At 40.0% G+C, this 19,639-nt stretch overlaps 1 protein-coding gene across 8 annotated transcripts in view; it reads left to right on the top strand.

Annotated features, from left to right (window-relative positions):
- Positions 1 to 19,639, top strand: part of Pfkfb1 (6-phosphofructo-2-kinase/fructose-2,6-biphosphatase 1) — a 54,923-nt gene that overhangs the window by 21,035 nt on the left and 14,249 nt on the right. For 7 of the 8 annotated variants that reach the window (XM_077107408.1, XM_077107410.1, XM_077107409.1 and 4 more), the window contains 7 exons: positions 5,062 to 5,187; positions 7,738 to 7,831; positions 8,630 to 8,696; positions 9,551 to 9,625; positions 10,252 to 10,308; positions 12,540 to 12,661; positions 16,474 to 16,681. In XM_077107408.1, coding sequence (XP_076963523.1) covers positions 5,062 to 5,187; positions 7,738 to 7,831; positions 8,630 to 8,696; positions 9,551 to 9,625; positions 10,252 to 10,308; positions 12,540 to 12,661; positions 16,474 to 16,681 — 749 coding nt within the window. Of the gene's footprint in view, positions 1 to 4,592; positions 4,816 to 5,061; positions 5,188 to 7,737; positions 7,832 to 8,629; positions 8,697 to 9,550; positions 9,626 to 10,251; positions 10,309 to 12,539; positions 12,662 to 16,473; positions 16,682 to 19,639 lie in introns of all 8 variants that reach the window. The other variant, XM_077107412.1, reaches the window with a different exon arrangement.

Raw genomic sequence — 19,639 nt, 5'->3', positions numbered from 1 at the left:
TTAGATAATATATTTCATTTTGGGTGAATTTTGGTAATTTGTGCTTTTTTTCTGAAAAATTTATATGCTTGGAGTTGTTTATTATAATATCCTTCATTTTAATATCTGTGTTTATATTTCCTATTTCATTCTTTTAAACATTCTTTTAGTTATCAATGGATTATTATTTTATTCATTTATATGTAGTGGTAAGAATCGAACTCAGTGCCTCACACATGCTAGGCAAGCACTCTACCACTGAGCTACAACCCTAGCCCTCCTATTTCATTCTTGATATTTTAAATTTCAGATATTATATTTTTAGTTCAAAATATCCATTTGATTTTTGTTTATATCTTCCATTTTTTTGCTGAATTCTTCTACTTTTAATATTTGTTCCAAGATTGTTATTGCTCATCAATCATATTTATAATGCATAAATTTTATAACACATAATTTTAATGTCTTATTGTTTTTAACTATTGTTTGTCTTTTTCCACATGATGGAGATTTTCATGGTTCTTTGCATGCTGATTTTATTAGTTAGCTTTGAATTACTACCATGAACTATCTGAGGCAGCTAAATTATAAAAGAAAAGTTTATTTAGCTCCCAGTTTTGGAGGTGCTGAACATTGGTTTGGCCTCTGTCAAGAGTGGCAGATGGTACCACATCATGGTGGCAGTGCATGTTGTAACAGCAGTGGTCACATCTCAAACAGGAACAGAAAGAGTTGATGGGTAGGGCCAGGTTTGTTCCTTTTATCACAATCCACCAGGAATTCAAGGGGTCACATGAGAACTACCAAGCAGTTGCACAAAAACTGCCTTAATATATTCCCAATGACCTAAGGACCTTCCACTAGCCATCCCCTCCTAACATTACCAACCTTTTAACCAAGCCTTCAATCACAATGTACCCTTGGGAGACATAATAAAATCATATCCAAACCACAGCACTGATAGATTTTGTATTCTGGAGATTGTAATTATTATTTTGATATTATGAATCTTGTTTACATTGTATGGAGAAGGTTGACATTTTTCTTCTAGCCTTCTGTGTATCATAGTTCCAACATCAATTCAATTTTCAAAGCTTTTGCAGTAGTACTATTTAGGACTGTCCTATATGTGCACCACCTAGTGGTCAGTCTGGTATCTGGATAAAAGTCTTCTTGCTGGTCCTGGGGCTGGGGCTCAGTGGTAGAGCACTTGCCTAGCATGCATGAGGTACTGGGTTTGGTCCTCAGCACCACATAAAAATAAACAAATAAAATAAAGGCATTCTGTCCATTTACAACTACAAGAAATTTCTTAAAAAGCCTTCTTGCTAATTGAATCTTCAGATCTTTGGTATAGTAATTAGGATCAAACACTCACAGGTTGCAGATAAAATCTTGACTCTTCCCTGTCTTTTTGGTACTTTCCAGTTCCCTAGGATCCCATTTTCTGTCCTCTACTCAGAAACTACTCATTGTCATGTCCAGAAAAAGTTGCAAGAGGATAGAGGAAAAACTTGTATGAAGTCTACTTGTGTCCTCCTGACACTGTCTCAACCTACAGAAAGAATCTCATGCCATGGTGGAGTTTTGATTCCTGGAGGCTCCATTCTGGGCCACTCATGTTTCTGGCCACTTTTCCTATTGCCACCTTTACTGTGGAACCGAACAAGTAGAGTAAATAAAAACCCAAGGGATTTTAGGGGAAATTTCTCTGATCTCAATTTCTCATTTCCATATCTTAAGCTCAGACTATAAGCTTTCTTGTGCATCTGACTGTCTGCTAAAGAATGCTCACTTCTAGGTTTCATGCCATATTGAATTCAGGCTCAGGACACTGAAGAAGAAAAATATAATGTTGAACTTCCAACGGTTTAAGTGGTCCTTTATACATACTCTGGTGTTCTTCCCTGATTCACCCACTTATATGTATATTTACTTTTCAGTATTAATATCTGTGTCCAGAAATTCTATCAAGGTTTTATATTTGTGTTAGTGAGAGATTAAAGAATGTTCCAGAATCAGATCCAGCTGTATGTTTTATAGACAACAACAAAAAATGCACTGTTTTGTAGTTGGATCTTGCTTTTTTATCCAATAAGACAATCTTTGTCTTTGGTGTGGCTTTAGGCAATTCATGATGAAAGTGATTTTTATATAATTGGATTAAAATCTACCACATCGCAAACTGTTTTCTATTCATTGTATTTGTTCTTGCTATTTCTTATTCATTGTATTTGATTAGGTTCTTTTTCCCCTCTTTTTTCCTTAACTTTTCTCATTATATTTTGTCATTTAAAAATTTTAAACTGATATACAAAAATTGTACAGTTTCCGGGATGCCAGAAATAAACACTGCACAGAAAAATAAGTACCACATGATTTTACTCACATGTGGAACCTAAATGGTTGTGCTCATAGATATTGAGAGCAGAATGGTGGTTTCCAGAGTTTGGGGAAAGCAGTGGGATGGAGTAAGGTTGATCAATTGATACTAATTTATAATTATAAAGGAGCAGGAAGTTCTGGTGTGCTATTGCATTGTGAATATTTGATCATTTTTATGATCTCATTTTATCTCCTGCATTTACTTAATATTCAAGTGTTTTGTGGGTTGTTTTTTGTTTGTTGGTTGGTTGGTTGGTACTGGGGATTGAACCCAGGGATGCTTAACCACTGAGCCACATCCCCAGCCTTTTTTTTTTTTTTTTCAGTAGTTGGACACAATACCTTTATTTTATTTATTTATTTGTATGTGGTGCTGAAGATCGATCCCAGGGCCACGCATGTAAGACAGGGTCTCACTGAGTTGCTTAGGGGCTTGCTAAGTTGCTGAGGCTGGCTTTGATCCTCCTGCCTTAGCCCCCGCTCCCCCCCCCAGCTGTAGGGTTTACAGACATGTGCTAGTGTGCCTGGCCCTTCTTTTGATTTTTGAAATATAGTTTTGTGAATTTAGAATTCTAGATTGGCACTTTTTTCTTTCAACACTTTAAAAATTTCATTCCTCTGACTTTTTTGCTTATGTGATTTCTGACAAGAAGTCTAGTATAATTCTTCTCCTTGTTTCTCTGTAGGTAACATGTTTACCACCTACCCTTTCCTTCCTGGCTCCCTTCAAGATTTTATTTTTTTTGTTATTTTTGTTTGTTTGTTTGTTTTGGTACTGAGAATTAAACTCAGGGGCATTCAACCACTGAGCCACATCCCCAAACCTATTTTGTATTTTATTTAGAGACAAGGTCTCACTGAGTTGCTTAGTGCCTCGCTATGTTGCTGAGGCTGGCTTTGAACTCACGATCCTCGTGTCTCAGTCTCCCAAACCACTGGGATTACAGGCATGCCCAGCTCAAGATTTTATTTTTGTCCTGATTTTCTGCAATATGAATTTGATATTTATGGGTGTGTTTTTGAAATTTACTATGCTTGGTGTCCTCTAATTTTTTAGATCTATTTTTTGGTGTTAATCACTAATTTTGGAAATTTTTGGCTACTATGCTTTCAAATATTTCTTCTGCCCTGCTATTTCTTCCCTCTCTGTTTTCTAAGCACATATATGTTACACTTCTAGGTATTGTTCCACAACTATTATTTTGTGCAGTTTTCTTTTTTTCATTTCTTTCTCCTTTTTCCTCCATTTCTTTTGCACTTAATTTGATTATTTCTTACACTTTCCATCCACCTTCTGAAATCATCTGTGTGATCATTCATGATTACCTTTTCCAATAGAGCCTTTAACACATTAATAATATCTATTTTAAATCCTCTGATAAATCAAAAATCTTCATCATAACTGAGTCTGGTTCTAATGACTGCATTGTCTCTTTGGACTTTTATTCTATCCTAGATTCTGCCTTTTGGGCTGCTTCCTGGAGACAATCTATCTCTTGCATCTTTTATATATATATTTCACTATTTCACTCCTTTTTCTTTTTGGTATCAGGGATTAAACCCAGGACACTTAACTACTGAGCCACATTCTCAGCCTCCCCTTTTTTTTTTTCATTTTGAGACAGGGTTTCACTAAGTTGCTTAGGTTCTCACAAAGCTGCTGAGGCTAGCCTTGAACTTAAGATCCTCCTGCCTCAGCCTCCTATGTCACTGGGATTACAGGCATGTGCCACCATGCCCAACTTCACTATTATGTTTAGCCTGGTAGTGAGGAATAGGAGACTAGAGCATTCCATGTTATTCTGATTAAGTCAGTCTTAGGCAGGTTTACCCTGTGTGTTGGAGGTATGACTTTCACAAGTATTTCTGTCCCTCCTCCAAATATAATGGTGAGCCTAGCATATTTTCCTGCCCCTCCTGGATTATAACTCTTTCCTTCATTTCTCTCCCTTACATATACAGAGTTTTCACCAGTGCTCTCAGTTTTGTTGCCCTTCCTTCTGCAGTTTAAGGGGGTTTCCCCCTCAGAAGAATAGGGTAGATTTGTCTGGTATTGACCGTTGCACTACCAGCAGCAGTGAGTTTCCACCAGTGCTCTCATCTACAGATTTTTATTGCCTTTCTCCATAAATATTAAGGCTTTTTTTAACCCCATAGAGAATATAGAGGCAATGGTCTCAGCAGAATTTCAGCAATGGTTATTTGTTCCATTTTCCTCCCCAATCCAGAACTACAAGATATCTTTCTCAGGATCCTTCTCAGTCTTCCCTGACAGCACCTGGTAGAATTCCTGGAAGAAAATAACAAAAGGATATGAAACCATCTATGTCTACAGACCCTATGTGCTTCACATTCTCACATTGGCCCACAACTAGCCTTTAGCAATTCATTTATAAATTTTAGTTGCATCTTCTTAGGAGTTTATATGTTGCTCATCAGTATCTGCCCCAGGTAAGTAAATGCCTGTGTCCTCTTGCTCCCAGCAGATGCCTGTTTTTACATGTTTGCGGTTAGCTATTTATCCTGCAACCTCAGTTTATTATGAGTTCAAAGAGAGTCATTAGTATGCAGTTTTCAGCTTTTTTTTTCCTTTGTAATGGTGGGAGAGATGTTCTTTTCAACTCTACATCTCTGAGCTAATGCCAGAATATTATATAGTTCTGGGGATAAGCTTTTGACTCTCTGTTTGTCTTCCAGCATCCATACCCCAGTTTACCAATTCCCCAACGATGGTGATCATGGTGGGTTTACCAGCTAGAGGCAAGACCTATATCTCCACGAAGCTCACACGATATCTTAATTGGGTAGGAACACCAACTAAAGGTATGTCTCTGAAACCTTCTGTTATATATCCCTCCTGCAGACACTGGTAGAAAACTGAGTAAGGTAGGAGGCCAAAACCCTCAGTATCAAAAATGCCTCATCACCATTATTACCTGGATTGCATTACTACCATTATTACTACTAATACTATATCACTGCCACTACATTCTTATACATTTTATAATTTCTTGAGTATACTCTATGCCCAGTCCCATGATGGGTGGTAAACACACGAAAACTAGTATTAAGACTTAATGCTGCTGGGCATGGTAGTGCACACGTATAATCTCAGTGGCTCAGGAGGCTGAGGTAGTAGGATTGCAAGTTTAAACCTAGCCTCAGCAACTTAGCAAGACACTAAGCAACTTAGTGAGACCTTGTCTCAAAATGAAAATGAAACTATAAAATAAAAGGGCTGTGGATGTGGCTCAGTGGTTAAGCGTCTCTGGGTTCAATCCCTGGTACAAAAAAAAGACTTAATGCCTGCTCTCAAGATGTTTCATGACCACAAAAACAACCTTCTGAGAGCAGTATACTAGTTTTATTATCATTGCTATAATTGCACTGCCAACATCACTACTCTTATTAGCATTATCACATCTTCATATTTTCATAGTTGGAGAAATTAAGGCCAAAGAGATGAAATGCCTTGTCTAAAGGCAAATAGCTGTAAGTGACAGAACCAGGATATGTTTGACTCCAAGCCTGACACTTATTGTGCTAGACCTAATGCATTGGCCCTACTGATAAGAAGAGAAAAATGTTCCTATATTGGTTCTGTACTCTCCTTTTCTCTGTTCACTTCCTCTCTGTATTTCCCTTGCCCATCCCAACATCCTACCCATATACCCTTTTCCCTCCATTCATCTTTCTTCCCTTTCTTCAAGTTTTCTCTCACTGCTTGCAGTTGAACCCAAAGCCTAGTACATGATAAGCACACAGTACTGCTGAGCTACATCCTAGACCCCAGATCCTCTCTTCGCCCCCCTCATTTCTTCTTTCCCTACTCCGCCAATGGAGAGTTTTCCAATAGTTTTCCATGTGCCAAAACACATGCCAGGCATTGAGGATGAAAAAAACAGAATAGACTGTGCCCTGTCCTTAAAGAGTTCTTAACTTGATTATGATACATAAGAATACCTTGTATCACCTAGAAGTCCCTGAGCAAGGTGCTTAGGGGGCTTAGAAATGAAATTGTCAACTGGAAGGCAATAAAAACTTCCTAGATTGGGTATATTTATGCTAGGTCATATGAGAGGAGGGTAACATAGCAGAAGGGAAGGTGAGAAGGAACCACTCTCAGGGAGGACTACAAGCTCTGAGGAACCTATGCTGAGTGGAGGGACACATGGTACTGTGGCACATGGGTCTTTGCCATGACCCCCCTCTTCCTATCTGCTCCATTCTACTCACTCCTCACAGAGGCCTACATAGTCTTTTTTCAAAGCACAAAGCAGACATAACTATAGCCTTTAAGAGTCCCCTTGAGCTGCAGGTTTAAACCAAGGCTCCCTAGCCTGTCATTCAAGGCTTCCACAATTGGTCCCTTCTAGCCTCTCAGGCCCCAACCTCAGTGGATGACACACCATCCACAAATAGTCTCATCTGCTGATACTATCTATACCTTTGCTTGAGCTATTCTTTTCCAGGAATGCCCTTGTTCCCTACCCTCATTTCTATGCATACCTATAAAAGGCACCTACCCCAGTAAGCATGTTTCAATGCCACTTTCTCTAAGAAATCTCAGATCAATCCAGATGGAATTTGTCTCTCCTTCTCCCTCACTTTTTTGCATAACTCTGTTGTTCGCCAGAGCACTTAACAAATTACATGGGAACTCTCTCTTTACTGGTTAATTTGCTGTCCTACCTGCTGGTTTGTGAGCTCCTTGAAGGCCCCATCATGAAGACCTGGTTATTCTCTGAGATCCAGAACTCATATCCTTCTTCACAGAATTGTCATCAATAGTATTTGTTAGATGAAAGAGTGAAATATTCCCTGCTTTGCTTCTTATCCTCTTATCCTTCATTCCTTTTCTCCCCTATGACTTTTCACCATTACACGTAGGAGAGTATGGACTAGAGATTTAGATTTAAATTCTTTGTCCTGATACAGAAAAATGAAATAGCACTAGGCTAGGAGTTAGAAGGCCTAGTGTATGTCTGTTACCACCTCACTCAGTTTAACCCTGGTGATTGATTGATTTTACTTCCTGAATCTCTGTCTCTTCATCTTTCCAGTAGAGTAAAACATTGAGAAGGTTGCAGTTTATGATAAAATATAATAATTTAAGAGCCAAACATACTTGGGTTTCAATCCTAGATCCCTACTTTTTAACTGTGAAAGTTATTTTCTATCTCTGAACTTCACTTTCCTCATTTATAAAGTGGGAGTGGTCATCCATATAACTTGCAGGGCTGTTATGAGGAAAATAATGGGCTGGTAGTTTATAATTTGAATTTTTACATGCACATTTTATTGCTTAAAATTCTTCTACCTCTGAGTTGGGAAGATCTTCCCAACCTCTTCACTAGGGCTCCCTGCTTTCAGTGTTTAATTTAGGCCAGTATCGACGAGAGGCAGTGAGCTACAAGAACTACGAATTCTTTCTCCCAGACAACATGGAGGCCCTACTTATCAGGAAGTAAGTACCCAACATATTACGGACCTGTGCTACCCGTTGGCTGAGGGAGGCCTTTCTTCAGATCATGGGAGAGTGGGACAGAGTAACCTGGGTAAGAGACAAAGCCCTACTCAAAGGGTAATTGGGACATCCCTGCTCAAATCCTGCTAACCATCTTCTTATCAGGAACCTTTTATATTCTTCTACTTCTAACAGGAGAGTAGAAACTTCTTAGCCTAGCATTTGAGATGAAAGTCTAAATAGCTTGGCCAACCTTAAGTTCTCTTTCCCATATGTGATTCTGAGTACTTCCACAATGGAGCCTGGGTCTCATATATTAATCCATGTCCTCACCATAGAACCTAGCTACAAGTAATCACTAAAGAGATTTTTTTTTTTTTGCTGAAAATACATTGCCACTGTAATGCCTACACTTAAATATTACTCATGCCATGACATGACTTTAACTTTAAAGACCACACACCTAAGCCCTACTTGGGTTGATATGATATTTAGCTTGAGTTTCCTTATCACAAGCATTGAAACACTTAAAATTGGGTCTGCTGTCATTACTTAGACTTTCCCAAACATGTCACTTTATTCCTGCCACTAAGCTGTACACACAGATCCAATTACAACTGTTTAACCCCTCTGTGCTTGGCATGGTGCCTAGAACATAGTACATCCTGTGTAGATGTTCAAAAGATGAATAATTTAGTGTAAGATATATGAGAGATGGTACAAACGATAATGCAGAAAAAGAGAGAGAAAACCATCTTGGAGATAAGGGTTGTCAGTTTCTTTCTGTATATTTTTCAGGCAGTGTGCATTGGCAGCCCTGAAGGATGTTCATAACTATCTTAGCCATGAGGAAGGTCATGTTGCGGTAAAGAAATTTCCATTATTTTCTTTGGGCATCTGCTGGAATGGAAAATAGCTAATATATACTGAGAATTAACTATTCCATATATTATTCTAAGTACTTTGCTCATATTAATAATTTAGTTGCACACTACCCCCATGAGATATTGTCATGCCCCATTTGAAAGCCTGGAAGAATGGAACAGAGAGATTACATAATTCCCCAAGGTAGCACAACATGTATATGGTAGGGCCCAAACTGAAATCCAGATTGTGTAGCTTGGTAATCCCCACTCTTAACCACTGTGTACTACTAATGAACCCCTAAGAATTCAGCAGGGCTCTACTGGAATATAAGACTACAGTACAAACATTTTTGAGTTCTAGAGATTTACCTATACATCCCCAATTTCTAAAGGAGGAAAAGATTCTTAAATTTGCAAAGGGTCTGATCTAAATTGCTGAGATTAGGGAGTTGTTTCCTACTCTTAAGGACTTTTAAGTTGATAAGGAAGGAAGAGGCCTCATGTAGGACTTGAGGAAACCAATAGCTCTGCTCTGTCAGCACTCTTAGTGACTAGTGAAGGTAAGTCTTTCTTCTATGCCTAAATTACTCCACCTGTAAAATAATCCTAATAAAAACCTACAGTTTTTCTTTTGCCTTATTATACTCACAGGATCTGGTACATTTCTGGGCAGACAGAAAGTGCTTGATAAGTGTTTGTGAAATTGAGATAAGTTAATTCTTCCTTTCCTTCAAGATCCTCTAAAAAGTCTACCACTTTCTAGAAGCCCTCCACTTAGCACAGACATGGAAAAAGAGTGAGTGTTCTGTCAATACTAGATACAGAGTAAGCCAATTTCATTACCTATCTCTAGGTTTTTGATGCCACCAACACTACCAGAGAAAGACGGTCACTGATTCTGCAGTTTGCAAAGGAACATGGGTACAAGGTACAGTAATAGTTCCATTCTTGTCTAGAACCTACTTATCCAGTACAAACTCCAAAGAAAGACTAAATAGGATACTCAGAACAACCAAATTGGCCACCATAGGCTCAATATATTCATTTGGTTGTCTGGTTTTCCGGAGCATAGTCAGAAGCAGCAAAACAGAATAGGAAAGGAGATGTACCACATTAGGCAATGGAAAATGGTTACTGACAAGTCGACACTGAGGGTGGGGTATGACAATGATGAAGGAGTTGAGAACCACTACAAAAAAATACAACAGACTTAAAAAGCACAGTAAAAACACAAAACAACAATCCAGGGTCATTTAGTTTAAGGCCAGAATAGCTCATAAAACTCAAGCCTGAAACATCACTGTATGAGATTCTATTGTCAGACATGCCCCTGGAGATCACTCAAGGGGGAGACAGGATCCATCTATGTTTGGCTCCTACCAAATATAATTCCCAGTTGGAACATCCCCTTTCATAGTTAGAGATCAAACCTCTGTCTCTCTTTCTTTCTATCTTTCAGAGCTGGGTTTAAACCCAGCTTGCATGCTAGGCAAGACTTTTACCACTGAACTACATCCCCAGACTTAGACATCTTTTTTTATGTTTCTCTTACAGGTCTTTTTCATTGAGTCTATATGTAATGACCCTGACATCATTGCAGAAAACATCAAGGTAAGGAGCAACAGTTACTTTTCCTTCTTAGTTTTTGCTGTCTTAGTTTTGGCTCCTACCTAAAGATCTCTGTAAGATTTTTTTTTCTTTCTTTCTTTTTTTTTTGGTGCCAGGGATTGAACCTAGGGGTGCTTAACCACTGAGCCATATCCACACAGCCCTTTTTATTTCTTTTTTTAAAAATATGAGTCAGTGTCTTGCTAAGTTGCTTAGTGTCTCACTAAGTTCCTGAGGCTGGCTTTGAACTTGCAATCCTTCTGCCTCAGTCTCCTGTGCTCCTGGGATTACAGATGTGTGCTGTCATACCCAGTTTATTTCTGTAAGATTAAATGAAGTACTGTTACCTGAGCTTTTGCTTTCACTTTGCATAGGCACGATTCTCTGACCATCCTGGCCCACAATAACCCTATGGAATTAGGTAAAGCCAATATGTAAAGAGCCTGATAGAGGCACAAAGCATCAAATTTTTCTCATTTTTTTCACAACAAACCTGCATATTAGGGATCATTTCTATGTTACAGAGATGAAAATAGGGTTCCAAGAGGATAAATAAATTGTCAAAGATTTATACAGCCAGAAAAAGATAGGAGTGCTAGCTCTGCCTTGAAATGGCTATCCACCTAGAAAACCTATGTTCTTTATTCTGTACCACAATTCATATAAGAACTATCACCACTTTTAGAATCTAGCCATGTGTTTAGAACTAGATCATTCACAACATTTTGTTGTTCCCTACCTCATTAAGTTACCGGAGCTTAGGAATATAAGATGCCCTTAAAGATCATCTCCTACAATCCTCCATCAGGTACTTGAAATCTCAGTTAAATGTTTGTTTAGATTTTATTTTAATACATGCAAGGACAAATAGCTCACTGCCTTCAACATTGTAGCCCAATCAAACTGAAACCTTCCTCCCTGTAATTTCCAATCATTGGTCCTAATTTTTTTTACCTCTTGAGACATAGAACATGTCTAGTTCCTCTCTTAGCTCTTCATCTACCTATCCATCTATTTATTGATTTAATATAAATTCATTATATATCTAGGATGGGCCATTCTTGGCAATAGAGACATAGAAATGGTTACGTGAAAATCCTTCTCTTAAGTTTATGGCCACATGAAGGAGACTGGAAAGTATATAGACAGAACTCTGAGATCAAAGCTGATATGAGGAAACGGGGGAGAGCGTCAGAATACAGTAGTAAGGGTATGTCAGGGAAGGTTTCCCAGTGGAGGTAATAGTTGAGATGCACCTTGAAGAATGGATGGGAATTTACTGGTAAAGAATGGGAATAAGAAAGAGCTTATACTAAGTATGACATCTCTGGGAGCTATAAATAGCTTAGATTGGCTACATCAAATGTGTGATGGAATGAGAAGCAGTGAGAAATAAAGACTAAGAAATAATTTCGGTCTTACTCATGATAAGCTATGAGCCACGTGCTAAAAATAGTTGACACTTTGGGCTAAAAGATATAAGGAAATGGCGATGGGTTTAATGGGTTTTAAACTGGAGAATACATGATCAGATATGTATGTTAGATATACCCTTCTGGCTGCTGGTATGGTAAATATATCAGAAATAACATGGCTAGACAAATTAGTCAGTCTCAAAGCCTTAGTTAGTACAGGCAAGAGAAAATGAATATTTAAAAGGGATTGGAAAGGATTTGGTGCCTGCTAAGAGATAAGGGATAATAAAAAGAAGCATCTGGAATGATTTCCAGATTCTGTGTAGGCTAACATTACTGGGAGGGAATGGGATGGGAAATGTGAAAGGAGAAAATGGATATTGGGGGATAGGAACTGTTAGCCCTTCAGAAAACCAAAGAGAATATGTCACATTCTTCCAGTAAAGGCTCCAAATATGTGAGCCATTATGATTCCAAGCCAAGATTTCTGCTTCTTTTTTCTGTAGCCATTTTTTTTACATCACAATGTCTAGTCCTCTTATTAATATGCTTCCTAAACAGTGTGTGCTGTGGCAGTGAATGCAATAAAATAGTCCTTTTTCTAACCACCTGGAGATAAGAAATGAGGAGTTTCTAATCTTTTCTTCACTTAACTGATTTTTGTAAACTCTGGCAAGGTTCTCCAAGTTTCAATTTTCTCACCTTTATAATAAGGGATGTTGTATTCAGTGGTTTCTAAGGGCTTTTCCCAAGAACACTTTCAGAGTCTTTATCTTACAATGTATCCCTTGGACCCTCTGTTCTTCTCCCTTCTTCCAGCAAGTGAAGCTTGGCAGCCCTGATTACATAGACTGTGACAGAGAAAAAGTTCTGGAAGATTTTCTAAAGAGAATTGAATGCTATGAGGTCAACTATCAACCCTTGGATGATGAATTGGACAGGTAAGAGCCCAACATCCCAAAGTTAAGACCTGGATCCTTAGTGTAGTTTTGATGTCCTTATATGGAAACATCCTCCTTCCCTGGGCCTCCAACCTCTCTATTTTTAACATCAGGGGAACAACTTGATGATCTGTCTTCATGGCAGTGTGAGGTATTCATGAGATGACTGAAATAGTGCCTTCCTGAGCAATATGGACAGATCAGAACCTTTATTTCTGAAAACAAATGCCTCCTTCCCATGGGTGTTCGCTACTATTATTGTAAAAGTATTCTTCACACTCAATAATACTTCAGTTTTCAAACATGTTCCACTTCTTTCTTTCATTGAATCCCACACAGAAGCCCTGTAAAGGAGACTGATAAATATCATCATAAAAATTTTTAAGAAGAGGAAATTGAATTCTTAGAGGATTGAAACTACTTTCCCAAGCTCCCAACACAAGTGAGGGGTAGAACTAGGACTCTAACCATATATTCTATCTTCTTATCATGTCTCTTCTCACAACACTCACATAGCTCTTTAATCAGCAATCATTTGGCCCCTTTTGGGCTGTGGTGTATGTAGACATTATAAACAGGGGGAATAGAAATGGGTTCTATTCTCAAAAAGCTTCCATAATATGTCGACATATGGGAATATCCATGAAAAATAATATGTTTTCCATCATAATACCAGCTAAAGATAGGAGAGGTATTAACTGTCAGTCCATAAGAGATGTGAGTTTAGATGTAAACTGTTCCCAGAACCCTGCTTTCTTTCAATTGATTAAAATAGGAAAGGATCCTGTTCACCTACACTCTTTGAGGCTCAAGTATAAATTGTAAAGAGGACATAAATAATCTTCACCACCCTAAGAAGTTTACATAACATTCTTTCAGCTTTACCCAACTGAAGTACTAAGAAATGAGCATTGTTATTACTCCACTCCTTAGAAGGGAAAACTGAGGCCCAGATCAGGTTAAAGGTTTACCTGAGATAATACAATGAGTCAGCAGCAGAGCATAAACTGAAACCCATATTCCCAAACTTCCAACTGGTTTTTCCTTTCTTATATCCCTATAACATAAAAAAAATGTCAGATGGGGGAGTTGACAGTGCAAGGACCATGGCCTTTATGTGCATTTTCACAGCTTTGCTTCATTCAACTTCACTCTAGTGTGGCTCTGTATGCTCTGAGGAAAGTATAAACTTTTCAAATTTCCACAAACGTACCATGTGGACTAATAGCATATGGTTTTAGGAGATTAAAGAAGGGAGGCTGAAGTGAAAGAATGGCATCAAGAAAGCCCCCAGCTCTGGGTCTAGACTACTACAAGTGCTCTGTTATTTTTTGATGTATTGGTTTGGGCCTAAAGAACTAAAGACGACATATATAGTAGGCCAGATTTATTTCATTATATTTCCATCAATGAACATTTATAGTTTGTGCATTAAGGACAACCTTAGCTGTGCCTAAGGAACTCCAAGAAGGAAGGGATATCCCTGCTTTGATAGAATTTCCAGTTTGTTGGAGAGGACAGTCTATACACAGTTGGTCACAATTTTGGGGACAGAAAACCAAGTGATGGTTGGAGGATGGTTCCACAGAGGAGGAAACCTTGTCGAACTTGCAGGAAGAGATCTAGAAAAGCTGGGTTGCCCAATAGACAGACTAAACATGTGCTTAGAGTACTGGTAAGGTGGGGGCTTCCAAAAATAAGAAAACTATCCTAAAAACATTTCATACTTAATATAAAAACAGCATCAAGGTAGTCAAAATGGAAAAACATAAAATCAGAATTTGGTAGGACCTACTTATATTTTCATAAGTTTATAATTTTTATTTTAAATTACACATAGTGGGGGATAGGAATGAGCTACTGTAATACTTTTGGTGTTGAGCACTTCTAAATGATTTTACATGACCCTGGGCTCAAAGGTGACTTTCTGTAGAGAGTTAGTGTACTGATTCTTGAAGGATGGATGCATAGGAGCTCAACGAGGGAAATATGGCGAGGGACATCTTTTAAGCAAGAACAGCACTTTGTAATGGTCCAGTTAGAAATCTGAGTAAGAGGAGAGAAGTACAGAGAGATATTCCAAGGGTACAACAAAGACATGAAGATAAGAATGAAACAAAGAAGCTATGGGTACAGCTTGGTAACATGAGGTAAGGTCAGCTGGGGCTCATGTGTGAAGGCACATAAAATGTCAGACATAGCTGAGTGATTTGGAAGTTCTCCTAGAGACATGCTGTACCTAGTGTTAGGAACAGAAAATAACTAGGAAACAATGTTACATCAGATATTTTCTACTCCTAGGCTCTAAGGATCCTAGGAGAGATGATTAGAGAGAGGACCATTCTAGAGTTAAAGCCCAAGTCTACTCCCTAAGGTGACCTTAGGCAAATAGCTTTATCTTTGTGTGTTTCGCAGAGATAATAATCTCTTCTCTGTATGACAGTCATAAGGATTCATGCACCTTAAAATCTCCAATTCCTGCCAGATGCACAGAAAATTTCAACAAATCCAAGGGCTCTGTGGGAATCATTGGACATGGATCATAGGTCTGGGCATAATGAGTTGGTGTAGACATAAAGGACTTCTCTAGGGAGATCAAGGGAAAAGTTTCCTGAATTAAACTTCTCAATGACTTTGGGCTAGTACAGATATTTCAGTTCACTTGATTTTCTTACTGTGCAACCAGTGTTGGTGGCATAGCTCCAAAGCCCAGCTTCCCACACCTGAGGAATCTCTCTGAACTCCTTACAATCTAACAATCAAAGGATTAATGACTGGTACATCAGTGGCCTCAGAAGTCTTGCTCCATGGTTCTAATCTTCTGATTAGTCAGTATCTCCAACTTATTCCTCAGCTCCTCCACAGATAGGTGGTTGAGGAGCTTGAAGCAGGGACCACAAGTTCTCCAATGATGTTGTGGACCACCTCTATATCCCTATGCCCCAGTGCTTGGCACACCTTCCAGTGAGTATTTGTGAAATGAATGATGAACATTGATTACATATTTCCAAGTATATGTTCCTGACTGGCCTAAGAGTTCCCAAAGGGCAGATGCTGGGTCCCACCCCAATCACAGTGCCTAGAACAGAGGAGGGTGTTTATAGACTGCATGGAAAATAGGGAAAACACCCAGTCTAACTCCATTTTCTGAGTGTGGAGAGATAAACAGGCACATGTACACCCAGATGTAGAATATAAAGTACACTGTATCATGGCAGGAATGAATCAGACATCGTACTTTCCTACGACCAATGTAATTCTACATCATGTACACCCAGAAGAACGAGAAGTTATACTCTCTATATGGATAACATGTCAAAATACATTCTACTGTAATGTATAACTAAAAAGAACAAATAAAACATTTTAAGTAGCAAAAAAAAAAGAAACAAAGAGGGGAAGACTTCAATTAGTATTTAAAGGGGAGGAGAAATGAAGCTGCCAATGAAATGTTGATTTCAGAGATACAGAAGATCACTATTTCTGATTATTGCAGCAGTGTGAATCACAGAGAAGAGAGCCCCAGCTGCTTGATTTGGGATGAGTGAAGGTAAAAATACAGCTTGGCTCAAGCTGAAACTGAGAAAAGGAGAAAGAGGGGTATGGTAGTAGGCAATAAGTCCTGTAGGATAGTCAGGAACTAAGACTCTAGAAGAGATACTCAGAATAGGGCAAACCATAGAATCTTGTTAGTTAAGAGCAGAATTGCAGAGGAAACTTGAAAGCAAGGTGTGTGGCTGGGGTTTTTCTCTTGGGATCAGCCCTCCCTACCATCAGACACTGATCTGCCCTTCTACTTGTGTCTGGCCCAGCCACCTGTCCTACATCAAGATCTTCGATGTGGGTACACGCTACATGGTGAACCGAGTACAGGACCACATCCAGAGCCGCACAGTCTACTATCTCATGAACATCCATGTCACACCACGCTCCATATACCTATGCCGGCATGGTGAGAGTGAACTCAACCTCAGAGGCCGCATCGGAGGTGACTCTGGCCTCTCACCTCGGGGCAAGCAGGTAGGGAAGGCACCATGCACTAAGATGGGCTGCCTGAGCTGGCCAGGTAGCATTGCCAGTACCTGGGTCCTGAGTAGGGGGTACCCAATGATGGGGTAGAAGCAGATTCAGGTCACTCATGCCCTTCCATACTGTCAGACACTCAGTGTTGAAATAGCAACTTAATAGCTTCCAAAGGCCAAATGCTCCTTCAATCTGGTAGCTTCACTCTGACCTGCCCAAATCTGGCTGCTTCTCCATCCCATCACAATGACCACCTTTGGCCCTTGAATGATAGGTCTCCTCATCTTTCTCACAATTCTGTGCCTTTGTTCATACACACCTTGCTACCTTCCTCTGCCACTCTGTCATCTGGCAATCATCATGTGCACAGACAGCTCCCTTGAGAGACCTACTTTGAGTACCCATTCTTCCCAACTCAGGGAAAATGCTATCTTCCCTCCTCAACCCACTGCAGGAATCACACTGTCATTAATTGTCCCCACTGCTTACTGCATCTTCCTGCCTCCCCTGTTCCCTTCCAAGGCACAACTCTTGCTCCAAGATCTGGATCTCCAGGAAGCCCCCCGACAACTGTTAACTTCTTCTAGGCAGGTTGCCAAACCCTGGGCTTCATCTCTCCCTGATCTGGCCTATCTCTGACTCTCACAGGGCATGAGTGTCCTCCCCCAGTGAGGCATAATGACCACATTCTGGATGTTGGCTGCACAAACGGATATATTTCCTCTGTGTGTGTGTGTGTGTGTGTGTGTGTGTGTGTACACATTTGTGAGTGTAGGAGACACACATGTGGAGATGGCCACGTGTCCAGCTAGGCTGTGTGGGCAGAGCAGGGGCTAACTCTAGTCAAAAGATTTCAGGTACAAGTAGTGCCTCAGGGCAGAATGACACTTCCAGTGGCCTCTGTCTTTGCTCTGAGGAGCATAAGTGGGTGTCTGATCAAAGCTTACCTCATGGTCCAATTGTCTGGGATTTTTAGCACAGGTATTGCTTGCTGGGAGGATTCACTTTGGCTGAAACAACTGGGAAATAAAGTGCAGGAGGGAGATTCATTGTTATGCACAGTCATGGCGCCATCTGTTTCCACATGTGTGGCCTGACTTAATTTTAAAAACAGGTCTTTGGGGTGACCAGTACCACCACCAGTTTATAGATGAAAAAGGTGAGATTCAGAGAGGAGCAAAGAGGTCCCCCAGGTCGCAGGTCCCACAGCTGATACAAGACAAAGCAAAGACTGAAAACCGGGCCTTTCTTCTTGATTTCAACAACCCTACTGGAGATATGGGAGGTGTCCCAGGTACACTGTTGCCCCAGGAGGCCTGGACCTCGGGGCTCTTTTTATTTTATTTTTTTACCTCCAGACTGGCAGCCTCCCATTGAGGTAGACTTTGATCTGACACTCACTTCTTGTGCTCCTCAGAGCAAAGATAGAGGCCACTGGAGGTATCACCCTGCCTGGATGTAGCACCCTCCCCTGTGGCACCACCTGTACCTGGAGTCTCTTGACGGGAGCTAGCCCTGCCCTACCCACACACCCAGAGCCCAGACGGACACATGGCCATCTCCATCTGTGTGTCTCCTGCACTCACAATCACATACACACACACACACACACACACACACACACACACACACACCCCAGGCCCATCCTGCACTGTTATGGGCACAGTGCACCAGGTCTGGTTTAAAAGTACTTTCTCATCAACTATAATCCCATCACTGTAACTCTTACTTATGCAGCACCTACTGCATCTCAGGGAGTGGTATTGTTGCTCCTCACTTATTGTGTACAGTGACTCTCACAGAAGATAGGACTGATGATCAAATGCTACTTTTAGGGAAAAAAAAGTCAGAGAAGGGCAGGGATGTGTCTGAGTGGCTGTGTAAAGGAGTGGGGGGTAGGGGTTAACTCATGTCTCCTACCTGCCAGGCAAGAACTTTTTTAGCTAGAGCATATTGACTGATGACACATATCCATCATTAAGTGTATATTTGTGATGTTTATATATGTAGATACAAATGTGCACTTGCACACATTTGTGCAAATATTTCTAGTACACACCATCTATGATTAATGACACAACTATTCACAGAAGGAAAGCTGATCTCTTGGTCTTCTGAGCTCCCACAGCCCTTTGCAGTTGCTGCCATTGTTTCCTACCATGGACTGGCTGTGTTTTGAGAATAAGAACATCCCAGCACTTAGCAAAGGCCCCATATCCTCAATATATATGTGAATTCCCTTTAAACCTAGGTACTAGACCTGCTGAAGCAATGAGAATTCACAGCATCAAAGAAATGTCTCCCAAATCTTACCTCCCCATTCCAGACCACTCTCTGGGTATCTTGAACCTTACCATCTTTAAAGACTGGGAATTTGTTTCTAGTGCCTACATGGGCCTGTCTGAGAGTCTGACCACTTGAGGACAGGCTGTGTCACAGAAGTTTATACAGTCTTAGGGCAAATGGTGGCCAAGGGGTAGAGCATAGGAATTAGTAGAGGTTGGTGTGAAGAGAACTTGGTCATGTGACTTGATTGTCCACAGATATGTACTCAGGCCATATAGAAACATAGGATGGTGCCCAAAATGGAAGGAAAAGGAAGAAGCATTTTGGGTGGTATGCCAGCATTTGTATTCTTGTCCTGGGCTCCACAAGTGTTAGAGGTGGATCTGTTTGAATGAGTGAATATCCTAGTAGGGTATTTAGTGAGCAAGCATCAGTGACTGCAAACACATACAGACACATACATAAGTGCAAGCACACATACTCTTTTCTGTTTCCTTGACCTTTAACCACGTGGGAAAGAGTATGGCTCTATTTTGTTTTACACTTTGTAATTATGCATATGCTTATCAAGTACAATGTGATGTTTCAACATACATATACATTATATCTATATACTGCATATTGATCTATCTCCTCATGAATTTATCATTGATTTGTGGTGAGAAAATT

The sequence above is a fragment of the Callospermophilus lateralis genome, chromosome X (assembly GCF_048772815.1).
Source record: "Callospermophilus lateralis isolate mCalLat2 chromosome X, mCalLat2.hap1, whole genome shotgun sequence".
Taxonomy (NCBI): Eukaryota; Metazoa; Chordata; class Mammalia; order Rodentia; family Sciuridae; genus Callospermophilus; species Callospermophilus lateralis.
The sequence above is the reverse complement of the archived record's forward strand: the minus strand, read 5'-3'. Positions and strand labels throughout refer to the sequence as shown.